The 20695-nt window shown below is 42.7% G+C and overlaps 2 protein-coding genes across 2 annotated transcripts; both read left to right on the forward strand.

Moving 5' to 3' along the window:
* The first annotated feature begins 104 nt into the window (after positions 1-104).
* gtf2h4 (general transcription factor IIH, polypeptide 4) lies at positions 105-5944 on the forward strand. The gene is made up of 14 exons (XM_074613619.1): positions 105-242; positions 623-741; positions 834-938; positions 1543-1674; positions 1880-2065; positions 2276-2384; positions 2517-2585; positions 2692-2775; positions 3024-3198; positions 3415-3545; positions 3731-3778; positions 5059-5137; positions 5488-5549; positions 5691-5944. The coding sequence occupies exons 2-14, from the start codon at positions 626-628 to the stop codon at positions 5799-5801; spliced, it is 1407 nt and encodes a 468-aa protein (XP_074469720.1). The 5' UTR covers positions 105-242; positions 623-625; the 3' UTR covers positions 5802-5944.
* Positions 5945-8656: 2712 nt separating this feature from the next.
* Positions 8657-12916, forward strand: sh3bp5lb (SH3-binding domain protein 5-like, b). The gene is made up of 6 exons (XM_074613569.1): positions 8657-8982; positions 9251-9316; positions 9517-9645; positions 10405-10566; positions 10772-10945; positions 11214-12916. Exons 1-6 carry the CDS (start codon positions 8722-8724, stop codon positions 11814-11816), a joined length of 1395 nt encoding a protein of 464 aa, XP_074469670.1. The 5' UTR covers positions 8657-8721; the 3' UTR covers positions 11817-12916.
* The last annotated feature ends 7779 nt before the right edge of the window (positions 12917-20695 follow it).

The following is a 20695-nucleotide window of genomic DNA, read 5'->3' on the forward strand; positions in this document are numbered from 1 at the left end:
GTCTCTCCAGACTCCGGTCAGCAGGTGGCGCTGCTGCGTCCTTCCAGTTGTTCGACGACCGCCATTTAAATAGCCGAAGAAGAAGAACCTGACCAATCAGGCGCCTCGCATTAAGGTCATGTGATCGTGTGAAACATGGCTGCGGAGCGATAGAACTACCGGATCACAACAATGAAGTAGTTTATTACCTTTAAATAACTTTACTGTCAGGAACTGGTCGATGTTTTATATCCGTCTTCACGGTAAAGAACTCATTTAACATACTCATGCTGATGAGCTCATTTGAAGCCCTCTGTTACCTCCTTTAGTCTCTCTGTGTTCTCTGTGACTGTTTAACATCATCATGTCTTCATCAGCTGTTAACGATCTGACACATCAAATAAAAGATGTTTACAGAACAGTTACCTTTAATATAAGTATGCCGAATTAAAGGCTGAATCCTGAAGAATAAAACCTCTTTATTCACATGTTATTAGATCATTGTGTCTGTTTAAGGATGAACAAAGTCTGATAAATTACTAGATTTTTAAAGGGACTTTGGTGCGACGTTCTGCTCTCCTGTCTAATGACTACATGTGACTGTTTACAGTGCATTTAATGTCACTGCTCTTTATGTTGGTAGATAATGAAGCTTCGTGTCCAGCTGCAGTGTAAGAATCTGCATGAATACCTGAGAGAGCTGAGTCCTGAGATCCTGGACAAACTGTACAACCACCCAGCAACATGTCTGGCTGTCTACAGGTGAGATGGTGTTATAGAGAACACATCCTGTACTGGTGCTCATGGGGTTCATACAGATGTCTTCATCTTGTATTGTGTTTGATCTCCTACAGGGAACTCCCCTCTCTGGCCAAGAACTATGTGATGCGTATGCTGTTCCTGGAGCAGCCTCTTCCTCAGGCAGCTCTGGCTCTGTGGGTGAAAATAGACAGTCAGAAGTAAGTCACTGAAGTTGTCATTACACCTCCAGCAGCATTGTAAATGGTGTCAACAGTTTTGATTATGCTCTTGTACCCCATTGACCTGTTCCTGGGAGTTTTGTTCATCTCATCTCTTTTATTTTTTTATTTCCATCCACATTAGTTTAAAACCTCTCATCCAGCCAGTAACAGGTAGCTGAATTAGGGATGCACTGATTCAGCTGCCTCAGCTCAGGGTGTCTCCTGATACAGAGTACACATCTGTCATCATCGCTCTCTTTCTCTCAAATTTAAAATCTGTCTGCAGGGTTCCTACGCAGTATGGAATTAGATTTTTTAGTAATTTCCAGATCTGGATACGTAAGGAAAAAAAGAAAAGAGAGTATGGAAAAACATTTCTGTTTCCAGACTGTGTGCCTCTGATCTGTTTTCTAAAATATATAATAATGTCTCTTTTGATAGTAAAGGTTGCTGAGCCCTGGTATAGGGTGAAAACAGCATTAAGGAGAAAGGGACGGTGTAATTAGCAGCTCTATTAGCACCTATTCAGAGGCAGAGAACCTGCAGGCTACACATTTCCGCTTCATTGTGAGTTTTTTTTGTCTTTGTTATCTACCTACAGGGATCATGATGAATGTGTCTCGGTGTTGGCAGGACTCCGCCTTTGGCACAGCCAGCAGCTGCAGGGCGGTCTGCAGGGATACATATTAAACCCAGTGTTCAAAGACAACCTGAGGATAGCTCTGCTCGGCGGGTAGGTCTGCTCCCCGTGAACACACCGGGGAATCATCTTCTATCAAACAATGAGAACTCAGCTATCGTACACACAACTCCAGTTATAGACACTCCCACAGTATAAACCCAGTCTAGAGCTGACTAGTCCATCTGGAGCTGCGGTGCTGTAGCTGCTGTTCGGGTATCACTTGTTGTTTTAAGTGACAGACTGTGTCGCCACACAGGGGCAAAGCGTGGGCGGACGAAGGCAGCACTCTGGGACCTGATCGCCACGCACGGGACATTGAGAGTCTCGACCGCTACGCTATCGAGCGCTGGGAGGTCATCCTGCACTTCATGGTGGGTTCTCCCTCTGCTGCTGTCAGTCAGGACCTGGCCCAGCTGCTGGTTCAAGCAGGCCTCATGAAAAGGTACACAGTCGGGATTATTTTATAGTGAGAGTTTATTTCTACACTGTAAAATGTCCCACTCAATTACATATGACAAATGAAAATGGAAAACAGGATGAAAATGAATGTGGACTCCACTCATAAACCTGTAGCTATAGGTGGAGTTATTGTTGTGTAGTGACACAGAATGCATATAAACCACGTCGTCCCGTCCTCTGCTCTGTGTTTCAGTGAGACAGGAGAGGCGCCCTACATCACGTCAGCTGGTTTCCAGTTCCTCCTACTGGACACGGCCTCCCAGCTGTGGTACTTCACCCTGCAGTACCTCAAAACTGCTCAGGTACATGTATCTGCCTGGCTATCATCTGATCAGCTTTAAATAAGTTAGAGCAGTGGTCTTCCATGTTATCATTAAAGGTGACGTTGTGTCACCGATGTCTGTGTGTTGTGTTTCATCATTTGTCTCTTGCAGACCAGAGGGATGGACCTGGTGGAGATCTTGTCCTTCTTATTCCAGCTCAGCTTCTCTACTCTCGGCAGAGTGAGTGCTCAGCGGCTCTACAGTCAGTGGTCTGAGGTTTTAAAACGTTCCTGCTTAGCTTGAGCTTCTTTGTTGTTCCTGATCATGTGTTGCTCGTGTGCCTCAGGATTACTCAGTGGAGGGCATGAGCGAGTCACTACTCACCTTCCTGCAGCACCTGAGGGAGTTTGGATTGGTCTTCCAGAGGAAGGTGAGACACTGAGAAGGAGAGGGACTTCCCTACCATCTCCTTCAGATGATATCTTACCGGTAGTCTGCAGCTAAAGACGACACCGTCTGAAACTCTGTTTGAGTGTGAAACTAGTGTGTAACTGTGAAATTAGAAACGAGTGACATTTGTTTAGATATACTGCATATAGTCATATATATATATATATATATATATATAGTAGTTATAATATGTTAGTTTTCTGTCATCCTTCTGTCTGTTGCCATCAGAGGAAGTCGAGGCGGTACTACCCCACCAGACTAGCCATCACTCTGGCTGCAGGAGTTACTACCAGCTCCTCCGACTCCTCCTCCTCTTCCTCCTCTAGTCTGGCTTCCATCCCCGGTACTGGAGACGCCGGCTTCATCGTGGTAGAAACCAACTATCGCATCTACGCCTACACAAGTATGTCTGAACAGTGGAAGCTTTCTGTGCTACATGTTAACACTAATAAATCCCTGTTCATAGGAGACCATGTTTGAGAAGGCTGGGAGACTCTTATATGTTGTGTGTAAAAAATGCTTCACATCTCAGCATTTGAAAGGACGCACCACTCGGCGTTAGCTTACAGAACCTGTACTGACTTGTTGGCGTTTGTGTGTCTCCCCCCCCCCATCCCAGACTCAGAACTTCAGATCGCTCTGGTGGCTCTCTTCAGTGAGATGCTGTATCGGTTCCCTAACGTAGTGGTGGCTCACGTAACGAGAGAGTCGGTGCAACAGGCCATCGCCAACGGCATCACAGCACAACAGGTACTCAACTACTGCAGAGCACAGTTGGTACTAATGTAGGAAAGTATGCGTTGCACATATTGTGCTTCCTGTCTATATGATATGTTACGGAAATGTTTCTGACCCAACAGCAGCATGCGTAGATCACATTCTCCTTGAAAACATCCACCTGAATATGTGAAGTCTTTTTTTTTTTTATCCTCCAGATTATCCACTTCCTCCGGACCAGAGCTCACTCTGTCATGCTCAAACAGGTACGTCCAACCCGTCCGTCCTCCTCACACTTAAAGGGATAGTCCTGGTGTTTTTAATGAGGTACTTATCCATAGTGGGAGTATTACTCTCAGTAGTGGGAGTATTACTCTCAGTAGTGGGTGTATTACTCTCAGTAGTAGGTGTATTACTCTCAGTAGTGGGAGTATTACTCTCAGTAGTGGGAGTATTACTCTCAATAGTGGGAGTATTACTCTCAGTAGTGGGAGTATTACTCTCAGTAGTGGGTGTATTACTCTCAGTAGTGGGTGTATTACTCTCAGTAGTAGGTGTATTACTCTCAGTAGTGGGTGTATTACTCTCAGTAGTGGGAGTATTACTCTCAGTAGTGGGTGTATTACTCTCAGTAGTGGGTGTATTACTCTCAGTAGTAGGTGTATTACTCTCAGTAGTGGGTGTATTACTCTCAGTAGTAGGTGTATTACTCTCAGTAGTGGGAGTATTACTCTCAGTAGTGGGAGTATTACTCTCAATAGTGGGAGTATTACTCTCAGTAGTGGGAGTATTACTCTCAATAGTAGGTGTATTACTCTCAATAGTAGGTGTATTACTCTCAATAGTAGGTGTATTACTCTCAGTAGTAGGTGTATTACTCTCAGTAGTGGGAGTATTACTCTCAGTAGTGGGAGTATTACTCTCAGTAGTGGGTGTATTACTCTCAGTAGTGGGTGTATTACTCTCAGTAGTAGGTGTATTACTCTCAGTAGTGGGAGTATTACTCTCAGTAGTGGGAGTATTACTCTCAGTAGTGGGAGTATTACTCTCAGTAGTGGGAGTATTACTCTCAGTAGTGGGAGTATTACTCTCAGTAGTAGGTGTATTACTCTCAGTAGTGGGAGTATTACTCTCAGTAGTGGGAGTATTACTCTCAATAGTAGGTGTATTACGCTCAGTAGTGGGAGTATTACTCTCAGTAGTGGGAGTATTACTCTCAATAGTAGGTGTATTACGCTCAGTAGTGGGAGTATTACTCTCAATAGTAGGTGTATTACTCTCAGTAGTGGGAGTATTACTCTCAATAGTAGGTGTATTACTCTCAGTAGTGGGAGTATTACTGTCAATAGTAGGTGTATTACTCTCAGTAGTGGGAGTATTACTCTCAATAGTAGGTGTATTACTCTCAGTAGTGGGAGTATTACGCTCAATAGTAGGAGTATTACTCTCAGTAGTGGGAAGATCCATAATAATAATAATAATAATAATAATAACAACTGGTTGGCCTTTAACGCGTCTGTCTTCATCCTCCGTCTCTGTGCTTCAGACTCCGGTGCTTCCTCCGACCATCACAGATCAGATCAGACTGTGGGAGCTGGAGAGAGATCGACTGCAGTTCACAGAAGGTGAGTTCAGTCTTCAGTGTGTTTAAACCCTGGAACGGATGTTGGTCTTGAATACCTCCAGGTTTATGGATGACAGGCCTTTATTAATAAGTACATTTTGTCATATGTTAGTAACCAGTCCCCTTGTTTTCTGATCTGTCCTGCACATATTTCAAAATAAAAGCCTTGTGTCAACAAATGAAGGAATTCTGTCCATAGAAAAAACGCTTGAGGGCTTTGATTTGTAATAGAGAGGATGAGCACTGACCTCATGTCTCACCTGTCTCACCTGTCTCACCTGTCTCACCTGTCTCACCTGTCTCACCTGTCTCACCTGTCTCACCTGTCTCACCTGTCTCCATGTTGTCCAGGAGTGCTCTACAACCAGTTCCTGTCCCAGGCTGACTTCGAGGTGCTGCGAGACAGAGCTCAGGTTGGATTTAGTTTCCTATCTCTCTCTATCAACCTCTTCTGTTCCACATGTGAATCAGATGACCTTTGTACCTGTGTGATGACCTCTCTGTGTTACCCCGGTAACCCTGCTGCTGTGTAACGGTGATGTTGTGGTGTGCAGGGTCTGGGCTGTCTGGTGTGGCAGGACGTGGCTCACCGGGTGATGGTGGTCTCGCCGCAGGGACACAGCGAGGTGAAGAGGTTCTGGAAACGACAGAAGACCAGCACGTAACCGGAGGAGGAGAAACGAGGTGACGTGATGACGCCCGTCACCGTCGTTCACCGCTGTGAGGCAGTAGAGAGGATATCATTGTTTTTGTATGTTTTATAAAATGTTGACTTCCATGTAATGTTGGATTAAACGGTGAAAGTGTTCCTCTCTGCGTTCTTCGTTCCTCATCCAGGAGTTTAAAGATGAAATAATGTCTGTACATAAAAAATGAGCCCCAGATACAGACTTCATCTATTATTGAATATCTAGACACAAATACCAGAACACATGATGACTACATTAATGACTACATTAATGATTACATTAATGACTACATTAATGACTACATTAATGATTACATTAATGACTACATTAATGACTACATTAATGATTACATTAATGACTACATTAATGATTACATTAATGATTACATTAATGACTACATCAATGACTACATTAATGACTACATTAATGACTACATTAATGATTACATTAATGATTACATTAATGACTACATCAATGACTACATCAATGACTACATTAATGATTACATTAATGATTACATTAATGACTACATTAATGATTACATTAATGATTACATTAATGATTACATTAATGACTACATCAATGACTACATCAATGACTACATTAATGACTACATCAATGACTACATTAATGATTACATTAATGACTACATTAATGACTACATTAATGATTACATTAATGATTACATTAATGACTACATTAATGATTACATTAATGATTACATCAATGACTACATCAATGACTACATCAATGACTACATTAATGACTACATCAATGACTACATTAATGACTACATTAATGATTACATTAATGATTACATCAATGACTACATCAATGACTACATCAATGACTACATTAATGACTACATTAATGACTACATCAATGACTACATTAATGACTACATTAATGACTACATTAATGACTACATCAATGACTACATTAATGACTACATTAATGATTACATTAATGATTACATCAATGACTACATCAATGACTACATTAATGACTACATTAATGACTACATTAATGACTACATTAATGACTACATCAATGACTACATTAATGACTACATTAATGACTACATTAATGATTACATTAATGACTACATCAATGACTACATTAATGACTACATCAATGACTACATTAATGACTACATTAATGACTACATTAATGATTACATTAATGACTACATTAATGACTTCATTAATGATTACATTAATGACTACATTAATGACTACATTAATGATTACATTAATGACTACATTAATGACTTCATTAATGTAGTCATTAATGTAATCAATGACTACATTAATGACTACATTAATGATTACATTAATGACTACATTAATGACTTCATTAATGTAGTCATTAATGTAATCAATGACTACATTAATGACTACATTAATGATTACATTAATGACTACATTAATGATTACATTAATGACTACATTAATGACTACATTAATGACTACATTAATGATTACATTAATGACTACATTAATGACTTCATTAATGATTACATTAATGACTACATTAATGACTACATTAATGATTACATTAATGACTACATTAATGACTTCATTAATGTAGTCATTAATGTAATCAATGACTACATTAATGACTACATTAATGATTACATTAATGACTACATTAATGATTACATTAATGACTACATTAATGACTACATTAATGATTACATTAATGACTACATTAATGACTTCATTAATGTAGTCATTAATGTAATCAATGACTACATTAATGACTACATTAATGATTACATTAATGACTACATCAATGACTACATCAATGACTACATCAATGACTACATTAATGACTACATTAATGACTACATCAATGATTTATTCATGATTTATTCATGATTACATCAATAAATCAATAATCAATAAATCACAACATCTGTAAAGAAGATCAAAACAGAAGAAGAGAGGAAGAGCATCAGGGAGTTATTGAGCCACCTGGTGACATCATCATGCAGCTGATGAGGGAAGCAGCCTAGCGGCTAGCATTAGCAGCTAACATTAGCAGCTACCATTAGCAGCTAACATTAGCGGCTAACATTAGCGGCTAGCATTAGCTGCTAGCATTAGCAGCTAGCATTAGCAGCTAACATTAGCGGCTAGCATTAGCTGCTAGCATTAGCAGCTAGCATTAGCCGCTAACATTAGCGGCTAGCATTAGCTAGCATTAGCAGCTAGCATTAGCAGCTAACATTAGCGGCTAGCATTAGCTAGCATTAGCAGCTAGCATTAGCAGCTAACATTAGCGGCTAGCATTAGCAGCTAGCATTAGCAGCTAACATTAGCATCTAGCATTAGCAGCTAACATTAGCAGCTAGCATTAGCAGCTAGCATTAGCTGCTAGCATTAGCAGCTAGCATTAGCAGCTAGCATTAGCTGCTAGCATTAGCAGCTAGCATTAGCAGCTAGCATTAGCTGCTAGCATTAGCAGCTAGCATTAGCAGCTAGCATTAGCTGCTAGCATTAGCAGCTAACATTAGCAGCTAGCATTAGCTGCTAGCATTAGCAGCTAACATTAGCAGCTAGCATTAGCTGCTAGCATTAGCAGCTAGCATTAGCAGCTAGCATTAGCAGCAGAGGAGGAGGAGGTGAGGGGGGGGGTTGAGGGGGGGTGTGAGGAGATGTGAGGGGGGGTGGTTGGGAAGGGAGAGGGGGGGTTAAGGGGGAGGTGATGAGGAGGGGGAGGTGGGGGAGGGGGAGAGGGGGGGTTGAGGGGGAGGTGATGAGGAGGGGGAGGTGGGGGAGGGGGAGAGGGGGGGTTGAGGGGGAGGTGATGAGGAGGGGGAGGTGGGGGAGGGGGAGAGGGGGGGTGTAACGTGATAATATAAACGGACGGCAGCTGACCGTCAGGGCCGCAGATGGAGCCGGAGACGTCGCGTGATGCTCCTGCCGGCTCGGAGCTCCTTAGACCCAGCGGTCTGCGGGAGGAGACCCCGGGAGAGGAGGCGAGAGACGGAGAGGAGAGACCCGGGAGACCCGGGATGCTGAGGAGGAGAGGACCGGCCAGAGACACCGAGGAGGAGCAGGAGGAGGAGGATGCAGCGGAGGAGCAGACTACTACCGGAGGAGAAGAAGGAGAAGATGATGGAAAACACGAGGAGGAGCTGGACCCCAGAATACAGGAATGTTATCATTATCGTTATTATTACTGACGCAGTGTTTAGTGTTTAGTGTTTAGTAGTTATTAGTAGCCTGCATACTGCACGTTTACTAAGCGAAGCGTAATATGCATGAATACATTTAACGGTACCAGTCTGCTCCTCTCACTGACTGGTACCCGGAGGACTGCAGCATCTCTGGGCTGCACACACACACCACCATCCTCCTGAACACACTCAGCATCACTGCTTCATCTCTGCTCTTTAACACGGATCTCCTCTGTGTCTCCAGGAGGAGCTGGAGCATCTCAACCAGGCCAGTGAGGAGATCAACAAGCTGGAGCTGCAGCTGGATGTGAGAAACAAGTTGGTACATTATACCTGGACTGTACAGGTGAGATGACAGCAGGGCTCACTGACTGTCATCTGCCATGTGTTGTTGTGTGTGTGTGTGTGTATGGTGTGTTGTTGTGTGTGTGTGTGTGTGTATGGTGTGTTGTTGCCGTGTGTGTGTGCGTGTGCGTGTGTGTGTGCGTGTGCGTGTGCTCCCTCCAGGAGGCCAGGTCCAGCTACAGGAGGATCCTCACCGACTCTGCCAGGAAGCTGAATGCTCAGGGCTCCCAGCTCGGTGCCTGCATTGAGAAAGCGAGGCCGTACTATGAAGCCCGCAGACTGGCCAAAGAGGTGCGTTATATACCTGTTCATGTGCATGGATTAGTCCAGGGGTCAGAGGTCAGCGACCTTCAGCTCCTCTCCAGAGGCTCCCTGTGGAGTTTAAACATGGAAATGAATAACTGTTCTTTGTTTACATTTTCATTTTTATGTATCATAGTTGTAGGTCTATGATACGACGGTACGACGGTACGACGGTACGACGGAGTATTAGGGCCACATTGAGGAAAAAAAGAAACCTGAGATTTAGAGAATAAAGTCATAATATTATAAAGTAGTCATTTTACATGTTATTTTCTTTTTTCTCTCGTAAAGTTATGACTTTTTTCTCATAATATTCAGATTTTATTGTGTAAATCTCAGATGTGTTGTCCCTCAATGTGGCCCTAATACTCCGTAGTACATTGTCTCTTTGGCCCTCACTGCATCAGACTGATATACTATATACGTATACTATAAACTAACCCTAACCCTAATGTTACCTTCATCACAATGATCACATGTTTTGCGGCTCCAGACAGATTTCTTTTGGTCTAAAATGTCTCTTTTGATAGTAAAGGTCACTGACCTCTGGATTAGTATGAAAGATATACACTCAGTAAACTAGTGCAGTCCAATAGTCGGTAGTCCAGTACCTCCTCCCGTCATCAAGCTTGTTTTGTTTTGGCTACCATTCCCGAGTGTATAAGTAACTGTATTGTAATAATTGTATTGTATAAATGCGAGTCCTTTTAGCTGCTGCTCTCTGTCCCCCCCCCCGCCCCCCCCCAGGCTCAACAGGAGACCCAGAAGGCAGCTCTGAGATATGAGCGGGCCGTGTCCATGCACACTGCTGCCAGAGAGATGGTCTACGTGGCGGAGCAGGGCCTCCTGGCCGACAGGAACACCATGGACCCGACCTGGCAGGAGATGCTTAACCACGCCACGTCTAAGGTACACACCCGGGCTTCACACTGACCCCGGCATTGTGATGTTCTCTGTACAGGCAGAAAGGAGGGCAGCCTGTTAGAAACTTCATCTACAGGCTGAAAAGAGGAGATTGTGTGTATAGTTCTGGTGGGGGGGTATAGGCAGAGTGTGATCTGTGGGATCATGCAGTGTTCCTGCTCTCACTCTTTATATGTCCTGTGCCGGTCAGGTGAACGAGGCGGAGGAGGAGCGCCTCCGCAGCGAGCGCGAGCACCAGCGCGTCACGCAGCTCTGCCAGGAGGCCGAGGCTCGAGTCCAGACTCTCCAGAAAGCCCTGAAGAAGGTCATCCTCAAATCCAAACCTTACTTTGAACTCAAGGCTCAGTTCAACCACATTCTGGAGGTGAATACCAGCAGCAGCTTCATATACACACCATGTGATCAGACTGTCAGCCTCAAACTGACCATGAGGGGAGGGACACGGCCTCTACATGACACTCCACTTTACCTGTGGCTAGTTTCAGCTACGAGGTTAATGCAGAGTCTGCACAATGTGTGTGTTGGCCTATGACATCACAAGTTTGAGACTTACTTCTCTTATGTCTGTGAGAGAGAGCACCTGAATGTGTCATGTGAGCCTTGCTGCTAACTTGCTGTTAACTCTTTTCCAGGAACACAAGGCCAGAGTCGTACAGCTGGAGGAGCGGGTGGCGAAGGTAAAGACGCGTTACTCTGTGGCCCTGCAGAACCTGGAGCAGATCAGCGAGCAGATTCACACACAGAGGGGACGAATGAGGGCCAGCCGGGGGCGTCCGGCGGTCTGCGGGGGGCGGAGCTCCCCCGTAGGCGCCGAGGCCGAGGTCAGAGCCACAGTCGGGGTTCGCACCGGGAGCAGCTGCACGGGAGTCGGCGGGATAGAGAGCAACTGGGCGGACGGCGAGAAAACCAGGCTGTGGGTGGAGAGGCACAGAGAGAGCGGCTGGGGCCAGAGGGAGCGGCAGGAGGCGGAGCAGGGCGGATCAGACTGCATGTCCGTCATCAGCCTGCAGACCATCGCCTCCGACCTGGAGAAGTGTGACTCGGTGGAGCACCTGGGTGAGCTGAGCGACGTCGGGAGCGTGCTGGGCGAGGAGTGGGACCGCGGCAGGAAGCCTGACGAGAGGCCGGTCAGCAGGGAGGTGGTGACCGAGGGGCCCCAGCAGGAGAAGGGAGCCGTTAGTAAAGAGAAGCAGGAGAGCTTCATCAAACAGCACCACAGAAGTGTTAGTCTATGATGCTCAGCAGGAGGAGGAAGATGATGAGGATCATGGTGAGGGATCAGAGAGGACATCAGAGAGGACATCAGAGGGGAGAGAGGAAGCACTCTGACTGAAAGGTGGTAGACGAGCTTGCAGGAATGCTGACAGTGACTGACACGGTCAGCATCACACCGCTGCCCGGTCACTGCCGTTAGGAATAGCAAGAAGTGTTGGCAGGTACGCCGGCCACACACTAATGAACCTCTACGTGACAGCAATTAACAGACAGAGCAGTCCTGCAGAGAGCGCTGACCTCCCCTCAGTGCACTGATCCAGTCTGTTGCTCCGCACGCTGAAACGAAAGTGCATGAAACCAACAGCAGGCTGAGGATAACTGATCACTGTAGCATAACAAACAAGCAGTCTACAACACATTCTAGTGTTTCATTCATGCCTCTGGTTTTTAACGTCACTGCAGACCATTTCAACAAGTTGTTTTCTGTGTTTATGCTTTAGTGATGGACGAACGGGCCTCTTGTCTGAACGGTAATTCCAGTTACTTTTGTTTGTTCATCCTTTCTATCAGTTATAATTTGGCGCTCTCTTTTCCTCACACCAACGCTGGAACCCCGACCACGTTGGCCTGTAACAGGCAGCGGTGTATCCCGCTCTTGAAAAATAGAAGAAACATCATATTTGTTGTAACCCAACAGGAAGCACATGGATAATGTTTACTAATGTGTGTGTGTGTGTGTGCTTCTCTGATCTGACCTCACACATTGACATTCGTTACTACATGCAGACGCAGCGAGAGCTGAAACAGAAGCACTTGATTTATTTATGATCCAAACAGTATTATATATACTATATATTATATTATATACTTTGTTTTGCAGAACTGTGATTTCATTTTTAGAAAGTGGGTTTGCAAAAACTGCTGCGTGTTTGCACTTTGATTTGATTTCTTTGTTAAAGTATATTTAATGAGTTCATTCTAAAGCTGGTTTAAGAGAAAACATGGTATTAACAGTTTGTTCAGAGTGAATGTACAACAGATGTTTAATACTGCTGAGCATCAGTATTATTATTTAACATGTTATTTATATGGAACTTCATTATTAAAAGGTTACAGTATTTATTATTTCTGAGATATTGAGTTTTTATAGGATGCCAACATTATTTTCACAAGTTGAAAATGGTGGTTTGACAAAAAAGAAGAAAAGTAAGTTTTCTTGTGCTTTAAACTGCATTCCATGGTCTTCTTCAGTGGATGTGTATATATAGATAGATATATACAGTATATAAAGGTGATGGGTCACCCCACTTGCTGGCAACAGAAAAAGTGGTACTTTAGTGGTTACTGGGTAACTTAAGATTAACATAATCGTGTTCCTTTGATTGCCTTAAAGAAATTAGTGGCGTTAAAACAAATTTGCGTTAACAAGTTATTATAGCATTAAAGCCATGATAAGAGCTGTTTGAATCCTCTAAATGTTGAGGAAAGGATGCTTTCTATATTATCTCCTTTAGCAGAGGATACACTGGAGCATCCTTTACCAAAGGAAAGGAGGGAATAACATCCCACAATGCCTTGCGGCCGCACGAATTCTCGTAATATTATGATTTTTTTTCTTGAAACAGTATGACTTTATTCTCATTAAATTACGACTTTATTCTCGTAAAGTTATGACTTTATTCTCGTAAAGTTATGACTTTATTCTCGTAATATTATGATTTTTTTTCTTGAAACAGTATGACTTTATTCTCATTAAATTACGACTTTATTCTCGTAAAGTTATGACTTTATTCTCATTAAATTACGACTTTTTTCTCGTAATATTATGACTTTATTCTCGTAAAGTTATGACTTTATTCTTATAATATTATGACTTTATTCTCACAAAGTCATAACTTTACGAGAATAAAGTTGTAATTTAATGAGAATAAAGTAATATTATAAGAATAAAGTCATAGGGTCAAGTAGGGTTAGGGTTATATATTATATATTTTTCTTGTAATATATTATGACTTTATTCTTTTTTTTTTTTTTCAGACATTTTTCAAACTTTTTTTTAGACATTTTTTTACAGAGATGTTTTCAGACTTTTTTTTGGAATATTTTTCAAACTTTTCTTTTAGACTTTTTCAAGATTTTTTTTTTTTTTCAGACATTGTTTAGACTTTTTTTCCCAACACTTTTCAAACTTTTGTTAGACTTTTTTTAACGGACATTTTTCCAACTTTTTTTCAGTCTTTTTTTCCAGCATTTTTCAATCTTTATTTTTCAGACATTTTTCAGACTTTTTTTGGGTCAATTTTCAGACTTTTTTTTTTTTTCAGACATTCTTAGACTTTTTTTCCAAACATTTTTCAAAGTTTGTTTGAGACATTTTTTCAGACATTTTTCAGAATTTTTTTTCCAACATGTTTCCAACTTTATTTTTCAGACTTTTTTCAGTGTATTTTTTTCCAGCATTTTTCAGACTTCTTTTTCAGACTTTTTTCAGTCTTTTTTTTATTTTATTTTTTCACCTTTTCCAGACATTGTTTAGACTTTTTTCAAACTTTTTTTTTGACATTATTTTTACGGAGAGTTTTTCAAACTTTTATTTTCCAACATTTTTCAAACTTCTTTTTTTTTTTTTTTTAGACATTGTTTAGACTTTTTTTCCCCAACATTTTTCAAACTTTTTTTTTCAGACTGTTTTTTTGTAAAGTTATTACTTTATTCTCGTAATATTATGACTTTATTCTCATTAAATTACGACTTTTTTCTCGTAAAGTTCTGACTTTATTCTCATACTACACCTTCTTTTCTTGTAATATTATGACTTTATTCTCGTAATATAATGACTTTATTCTCGTAAAGTTATGACTTTATTTGCGTAATATAATGACTTTATTCTCTTAATCTCAGATTGTTTTCCCCTCAATGGGGCCCTAATAATAAATACTCCATCATAGAATAGACCCCCAGAGTTTATTTTATATTCTATAATACTCGATTGTTAATAAATAACAATAATTCCGGTGTAACACAGCTGGGAACCTGGTTATTTTTATAACATCTAACAAACCGAGATAAACTGTTAGTTTGGGTCTAATTTATTCAGTTTAAAGTGACTTGCAGGATTTTCCTGATGGGACCTGAACGCAGCATCTCAGGCTGCATCTCTCAGTGACGTCACCAGAGAGTGAGGGAGCTCCACCGTGAAACACCGTCAGCGTGCGCGTGTGTGCGTTTGCGTGCGTGTGCGTCTGCGTGCGTGTGTATGTGTGCATGTGTGTGAGTAGCTACACAGAGCCGCCGTGGCTCAGAGGATCAGCTCGACAAGCAGCTGGGAGCTGACAGGATTCTACCTGCACCAGGAGCAGGACCGCTCTCTGGACCAGGACCAGGACCTCTCTCTGGACCAGAACCGCTCTGTGCACCAGAACCGCTCTCTGGACCAGAACCGCTCTGTGCACCAGAACCTGGACTGCTCTGTGCACCAGAACCGCTCTCTGGACCAGGACCGCTCACTGGACTAACGGCTCGGTTCCGCCCAGTGCTGCAGACTGAGCCCAGCAGCAGCAGCAGCAGCAGCAGCAGCAGAACCTCCTCAGTGATCATTGATCAGAACCTGATCAGAACCTGATCAGAGTGAGTATCTGACTCCAGCTCAGTGTGAGATTAATGGATGACATGTTCAACTTTAGACTGACTGACATGATGACACCATGCGGGCTGCAAAGACACAACAACAGATCACACATCTGAGCATCATCATTATTATGATTATGATTATTGATATTATTGATCCTCAGTGTGTATTGATCCTGCCAGGCTGTAACTTGCTGCTCCTACATCAGGCTGCCATGTTCACATCCTTCCATGATGCTGTTGAGGTGATTTCATTCACCTGAACATCACAATCACACCTGTCTGGTAGCAGTCGCTCGTGGGCATAATTCTGCGCTTGCACGTGCGCTGTCACGCACGCGGCAGTTTGTATATGTCAGTGTGTGTGTGTGCATGTGATACAGTAGGTGTAGTAGACAGTGATGCAGGCTGGAGGTGTGCAGCTGTGATGATGTGATGATGTGATGGCAGCAGCATCTTCTGGTCAGTGAGCTGCTGCAGATCAGAGATCAACCAGTCAGTGTGACATCTTACTAAACTAATGACTCACTGTTAGATATAAAGATTTATCATTTTACAGTTCTGATATTAATCAACAGATATTCCACTTCTTCAAGATTCCAGATGTTTATTGTCACACCGGTTATACAGCTCCATTAAGAAAACAGCAAGTTAGGTAGCAAAAAATAAAATAAAATCAAAATAATAGTGTATTTACAAATAATATACAGGTAAGATAAGATAAGATCAGATAAGACATGTGCAGTGTACAGCAGCAAAGAGGATAGAGCAAAAAACAAGAAGCATCAACTAACACAGTAAAAAAGAGCTAAACAAAGTGAAACAAAATACGAACCATTTAAATGGAAGGACGTATAAGAATAGGAGCAGTATATACAGTAATGACAATAAACAGAGTATTAAAAAATTGCACAAGTGGAAAAATGATATTGCACAGTGAGTATGAAATTCCACCTGATAATATTGCACAGTAAGAATTACACCTGAGTAGTATTGATGATGCACAGACAGTGTACAGTCTAGTGCAATTATTGTCAGTTTTTGGTGTGTAAGTGGTCTACTGGGAGCAGTGCTGGATGTGGTATATGGTAAATATAGAAGCATATGTATATATATATATGTATATATATGTATATATATATATATATATATACATATATATATATGGGAGCAGTAGAGGTTGCATAATATAAAATATTGCACGGGCATTTTTTATTTTATTTTTAAATTTTTTATATTGCATTGATTGAAGTATTGCACTTGTTTATTGCAATTTTTATGTGAGAGAGAGAGAGTTGTTTGAGTTATCTGTTCAACAGTCTGATGGCCTGGGGGGGACAAACTGTTCCTCAGTGTGCTGGTGTGAGTCCTCCTGCTGGGGGTCCTGTGACTTCTACCAGAGGACAGGAGGGACCACAGGCTGTTGGGGAGGGGGGGGGGTATTCTTGTTGTGTCCTTAATGCCCCTCAGGGACTTCCTGAGGCACCGCTGGGTGCACAGCTCCTGCAGGCTGGGCAGCTCGCTACCCGGTGATGCGTTGGGCCGAGCACACCGCCCTTCCCAGCGCCTCACGGTCCACATAAGAAGTCCCTGAGGATTTGTGTTTTCAGTCCAAAGGTCTTTAGGTCTCTAGGTCTTTAGGTCTTTAGGTCTCTAGGTCTTTAGGTCTTTAGGTCTCTAGGTCTTTAGGTCTTTAGGTCTTTAGGTCTCTAGGTCTTTAGGTCTCTAGGTCTTTAGGTACATCTACTGACCGGAGAGATAGATAGAGGAGGGTATCCTTTAGATTTGATTAATTCTGCTTACGAAATTCTTATTTGAGTAAAAAAAAAGAAACCAAAATTCACTGAAGAAAGAAAAGAAGAACTTGATTGTTTATTATTATTAGTGGACATTCTAGCAACAGTGTAAAACAGACAGTAAAGGGCAATTAAACAGTAGGGGTGTAATGATACGTTTTTACTACGATAGGATACGATTTCCACGGTTCTGTTACGATTCAAGGACGATATCTGGCTCATCTAGAGCGATACGATACGATTCAATGATTTTAAATCGATACAGTAACTTCAGTCAGTGTGACTGAAATAAATATGTGATACTGGACAGGTCAGGATTCCTCAAAGTTTCTCTTGTGAGGGAATCAGGGATAAATTAATTATGGATATTAACAAGTAAACAACGATTAATGGCAAATACATACAGCTATTATTAGAAATTAATAAAAAGTGTAACTGCAGGACCTGCTGGTTCAGTTCTCAAGATACAAGACACAATATTTAACACTGAATATAATAAACCAACTTCTATTCAAGTTAAATGAACACAAAGTGCATAAGATAAAAACGAATAAAAGATTATAAAGAATAAGTTAAAAGAGAAAAAAAGGAACAGCCAGTGAAGGTGATCTATTGACTGTATATTAACATCATATCAGCAACATTACTACAGTTTACATCTATATCTGTATAAAATGTTACGCAGATGAAAAAAAAGTCAAGATTTTTTTTAAATCAACACTTCCTGTTTTCATTTAAAAATAAAAGGCCTCAACTGTTTTTTCTTTGGACAAAATTCCTTCATTTGTTAACACAAGGCTTTTATTCTGAAATATGTGCAGGACAGTGTTGTAGAACATGCAGTGACTTGCAGAGCTCCATGAATGAATATAGTACAGAGTTTTAATAGTGGATTATTACTATTATTTACAAATTACCGCACATTTCTTAACCTTTCTCTGTCTAAAATAAATATAAATTATATTTATAATGAAATGAAACGGACATTATGAAAGGAGAACTCTATGTAGAAAGAAAGGGCTGGCAGCAGCAGCAGAAATGCAACGCAGCCGCCACGCGCTCCTGACGTTCTCAGTGTGGACGAAGCGTTAGACTGAGGAGTTAGCCTGTGGAAACTCTCTAGAATCTTTTAAAATAAACGTTGTGGATCTAAAATAAAGACAGATTCAGCTGTAGGATTATTTCTTCTCAGTGAACTATTAGAGAAGAAAGTTTCCAAACGAGCCTCCATGTTATTTCCGGTTTGAAAGCTGGAGCAGCAGCCCACGGAGGGAAAGCGTTCGTCCAATCAGGAGCCGAGTGTGTTGTGTCTAGTGGCAGCCCACCAAGCGTCCAATGCTGGGAAGCAAGGCGTGCCCTCGCGGTTAAAATACACCCTGGTGGACACGTACCATCCGTCTCCCGAATCGCTGCCGCCACGCTACCAGAATGCATTGCACGGCTGCTCACATAGACAATGAATGGGAAGCGTGGAAAAGGACATCTCCCATCAGTGTGAGATCTCCCACTACCCGTCATAACGGACTAACCTCCACCAAACCACAACCTGCACTCCACCTCTTTTATTCTGTGCGGTGGTTTTATAAGCTCTCATCAGTGTTATTACTCCGTCTCCATCACTTCCTATCTCTACTACTCTCCATCTCCTCTCTCTCTTCTCTCTCTCTCTCTCTTTCTCTTTCTCTTTCGCTCGCTCATTTGCATAAGATTGTTGCAGGAGATGTCTTTCATCTTTTCAGGATCAGATTGGAAGGAGGGTAAAATGACATTAGCTCTCCTGTCGTATTAGAAAGTGCTCTATCTCAGAGTTCAGCCGATCGGCAGCGCCGGGCCCTCCGGCAGCGGAGTCAGGGGATTATGAAACCATTCAAATGAAGGGAAGTGAATTATAGGGAAGTCAAGGGTCAAGATAACCTATTTAGTCACATTTATAAGCTGTAACGCAGCGTCGATTCTGGCCTGTCTTTTTAAAAGTGCTGGTTCAGAATGCAGTGTCTGGTGTGGGTGGACAGTGAGAGCTGAATCTGTGTGAACACATTATCGTCTGGCTAATGTGCCAGAGTCTTATTGGATTCACGCTGAGGCCGTTTCCCCTTTATTGCCTCATGTCTAGTCACGTCTCGGAGCCCATCCTTCCTTCCTGATCTCAGACGTCCCTGGTGATTTTTGGAGAGAATGAGAATTGGCATTTTGGATTTCTTCTCAGAATCCAGAGATTTATCTGGATGAGAGAGGATGGAAGCTGTTTCAGCAGGGATCCAGATGAAAGCCGTGTTGATAAGGAGGCCGAGGTGTTGCCTGGCTGTGAATATCTAAAGCTGCCGTGCAGGACTCTGTATGCACGGCAGCAGAGGGGAGGCGACACACAACTCCATTCACAAGTCAATTAGTTTCTGTTTGTTGTGTCTACGTATTAGAATAGAGATAATGCTTTCAGGGGTTCCAAAACAACATCAACGCTCAAATAAAAGCTGCTATTCAAATAGTGGAGTCTTAAATCCTGGCTATGGCCGGCACGCACACATCACCTCTACAAGGAGGGCCAAAGCAGACTGTACTTCCTGAGGAGGCCAAAATGGCTCCACTTCCGTCTGGAAAAGTATCCGGATCTGGCTGCAGAAGCTGCCGGAGGGAAGTCAGGGTTTGACATCCAGCCGCCTACGGGGCTTCACTCTGGAGTTTCTGTCTAGGTTTACTCCCGTAGCTCTTTCCCTTTAGCTGGGGGTTGGGTCATGAGTCCACTCGTCAGTGGGCCTACGCTCTGCATGTCTGGAGGCCAACCCTCCTCCGAGTCCGCTGTAGTCCCCTGTAGTTCTGCCTGAGGCCGTTGGGCACTCAGTTGACTTGTGTCGCCTGGCATATAACGCCATTAGAGGAGTCACTACATGGGGCTTGCTGTGTGAGAGGTTATGTCCTAGCAGGGAAAGACTTACGTACTCAGCTCTCCTTTTGGCGGAGCTGCGAGCAGCGGAGCTGCGAGCAGCGGCGCTAGCCGGCGGTGAGGGCTCACTACCCACTACGCCCACACACTAGACGACTACGCCCACACACTAGACGACTACGCCCACACACTAGACGACTACGCCCACACACTAGACGCATCACAGCAGCCACTGAGACACACATCCACATGGAGCCAGTTGCCAACTGAGGTAAAAAACAAAACATTAAGCAACAGAAAGAGCTTTTATATTCTTATTCTATACATGATACATCAACCACAGCGTTTTATGGTGGAGTTTTCCTTTTAGTTTTTTCATGCTCTTTTGCTCGAGCAGTTGCAGCTGTCTCTCTCTCTCTCTCTCTCTCTCTCTCTCTCTCTCTCTCTCTCTGTCTCTCTCTCTGTCTCTCTCTCTCTCTCTCTCTCTCTGTCTCTCTCTCTCTCTCTGTCTCTCTCTGTCTCTCTCTCTCTCTCTCTCTCTCTCTCTCTCTCTCTGTCTCTCTCTGTCTCTCTGTCTCTCTCTGTCTCTCTCTGT

The sequence above is a fragment of the Sebastes fasciatus genome, chromosome 17 (assembly GCF_043250625.1).
Source record: "Sebastes fasciatus isolate fSebFas1 chromosome 17, fSebFas1.pri, whole genome shotgun sequence".
In the NCBI taxonomy this organism is placed as follows: domain Eukaryota; kingdom Metazoa; phylum Chordata; class Actinopteri; order Perciformes; family Sebastidae; genus Sebastes; species Sebastes fasciatus.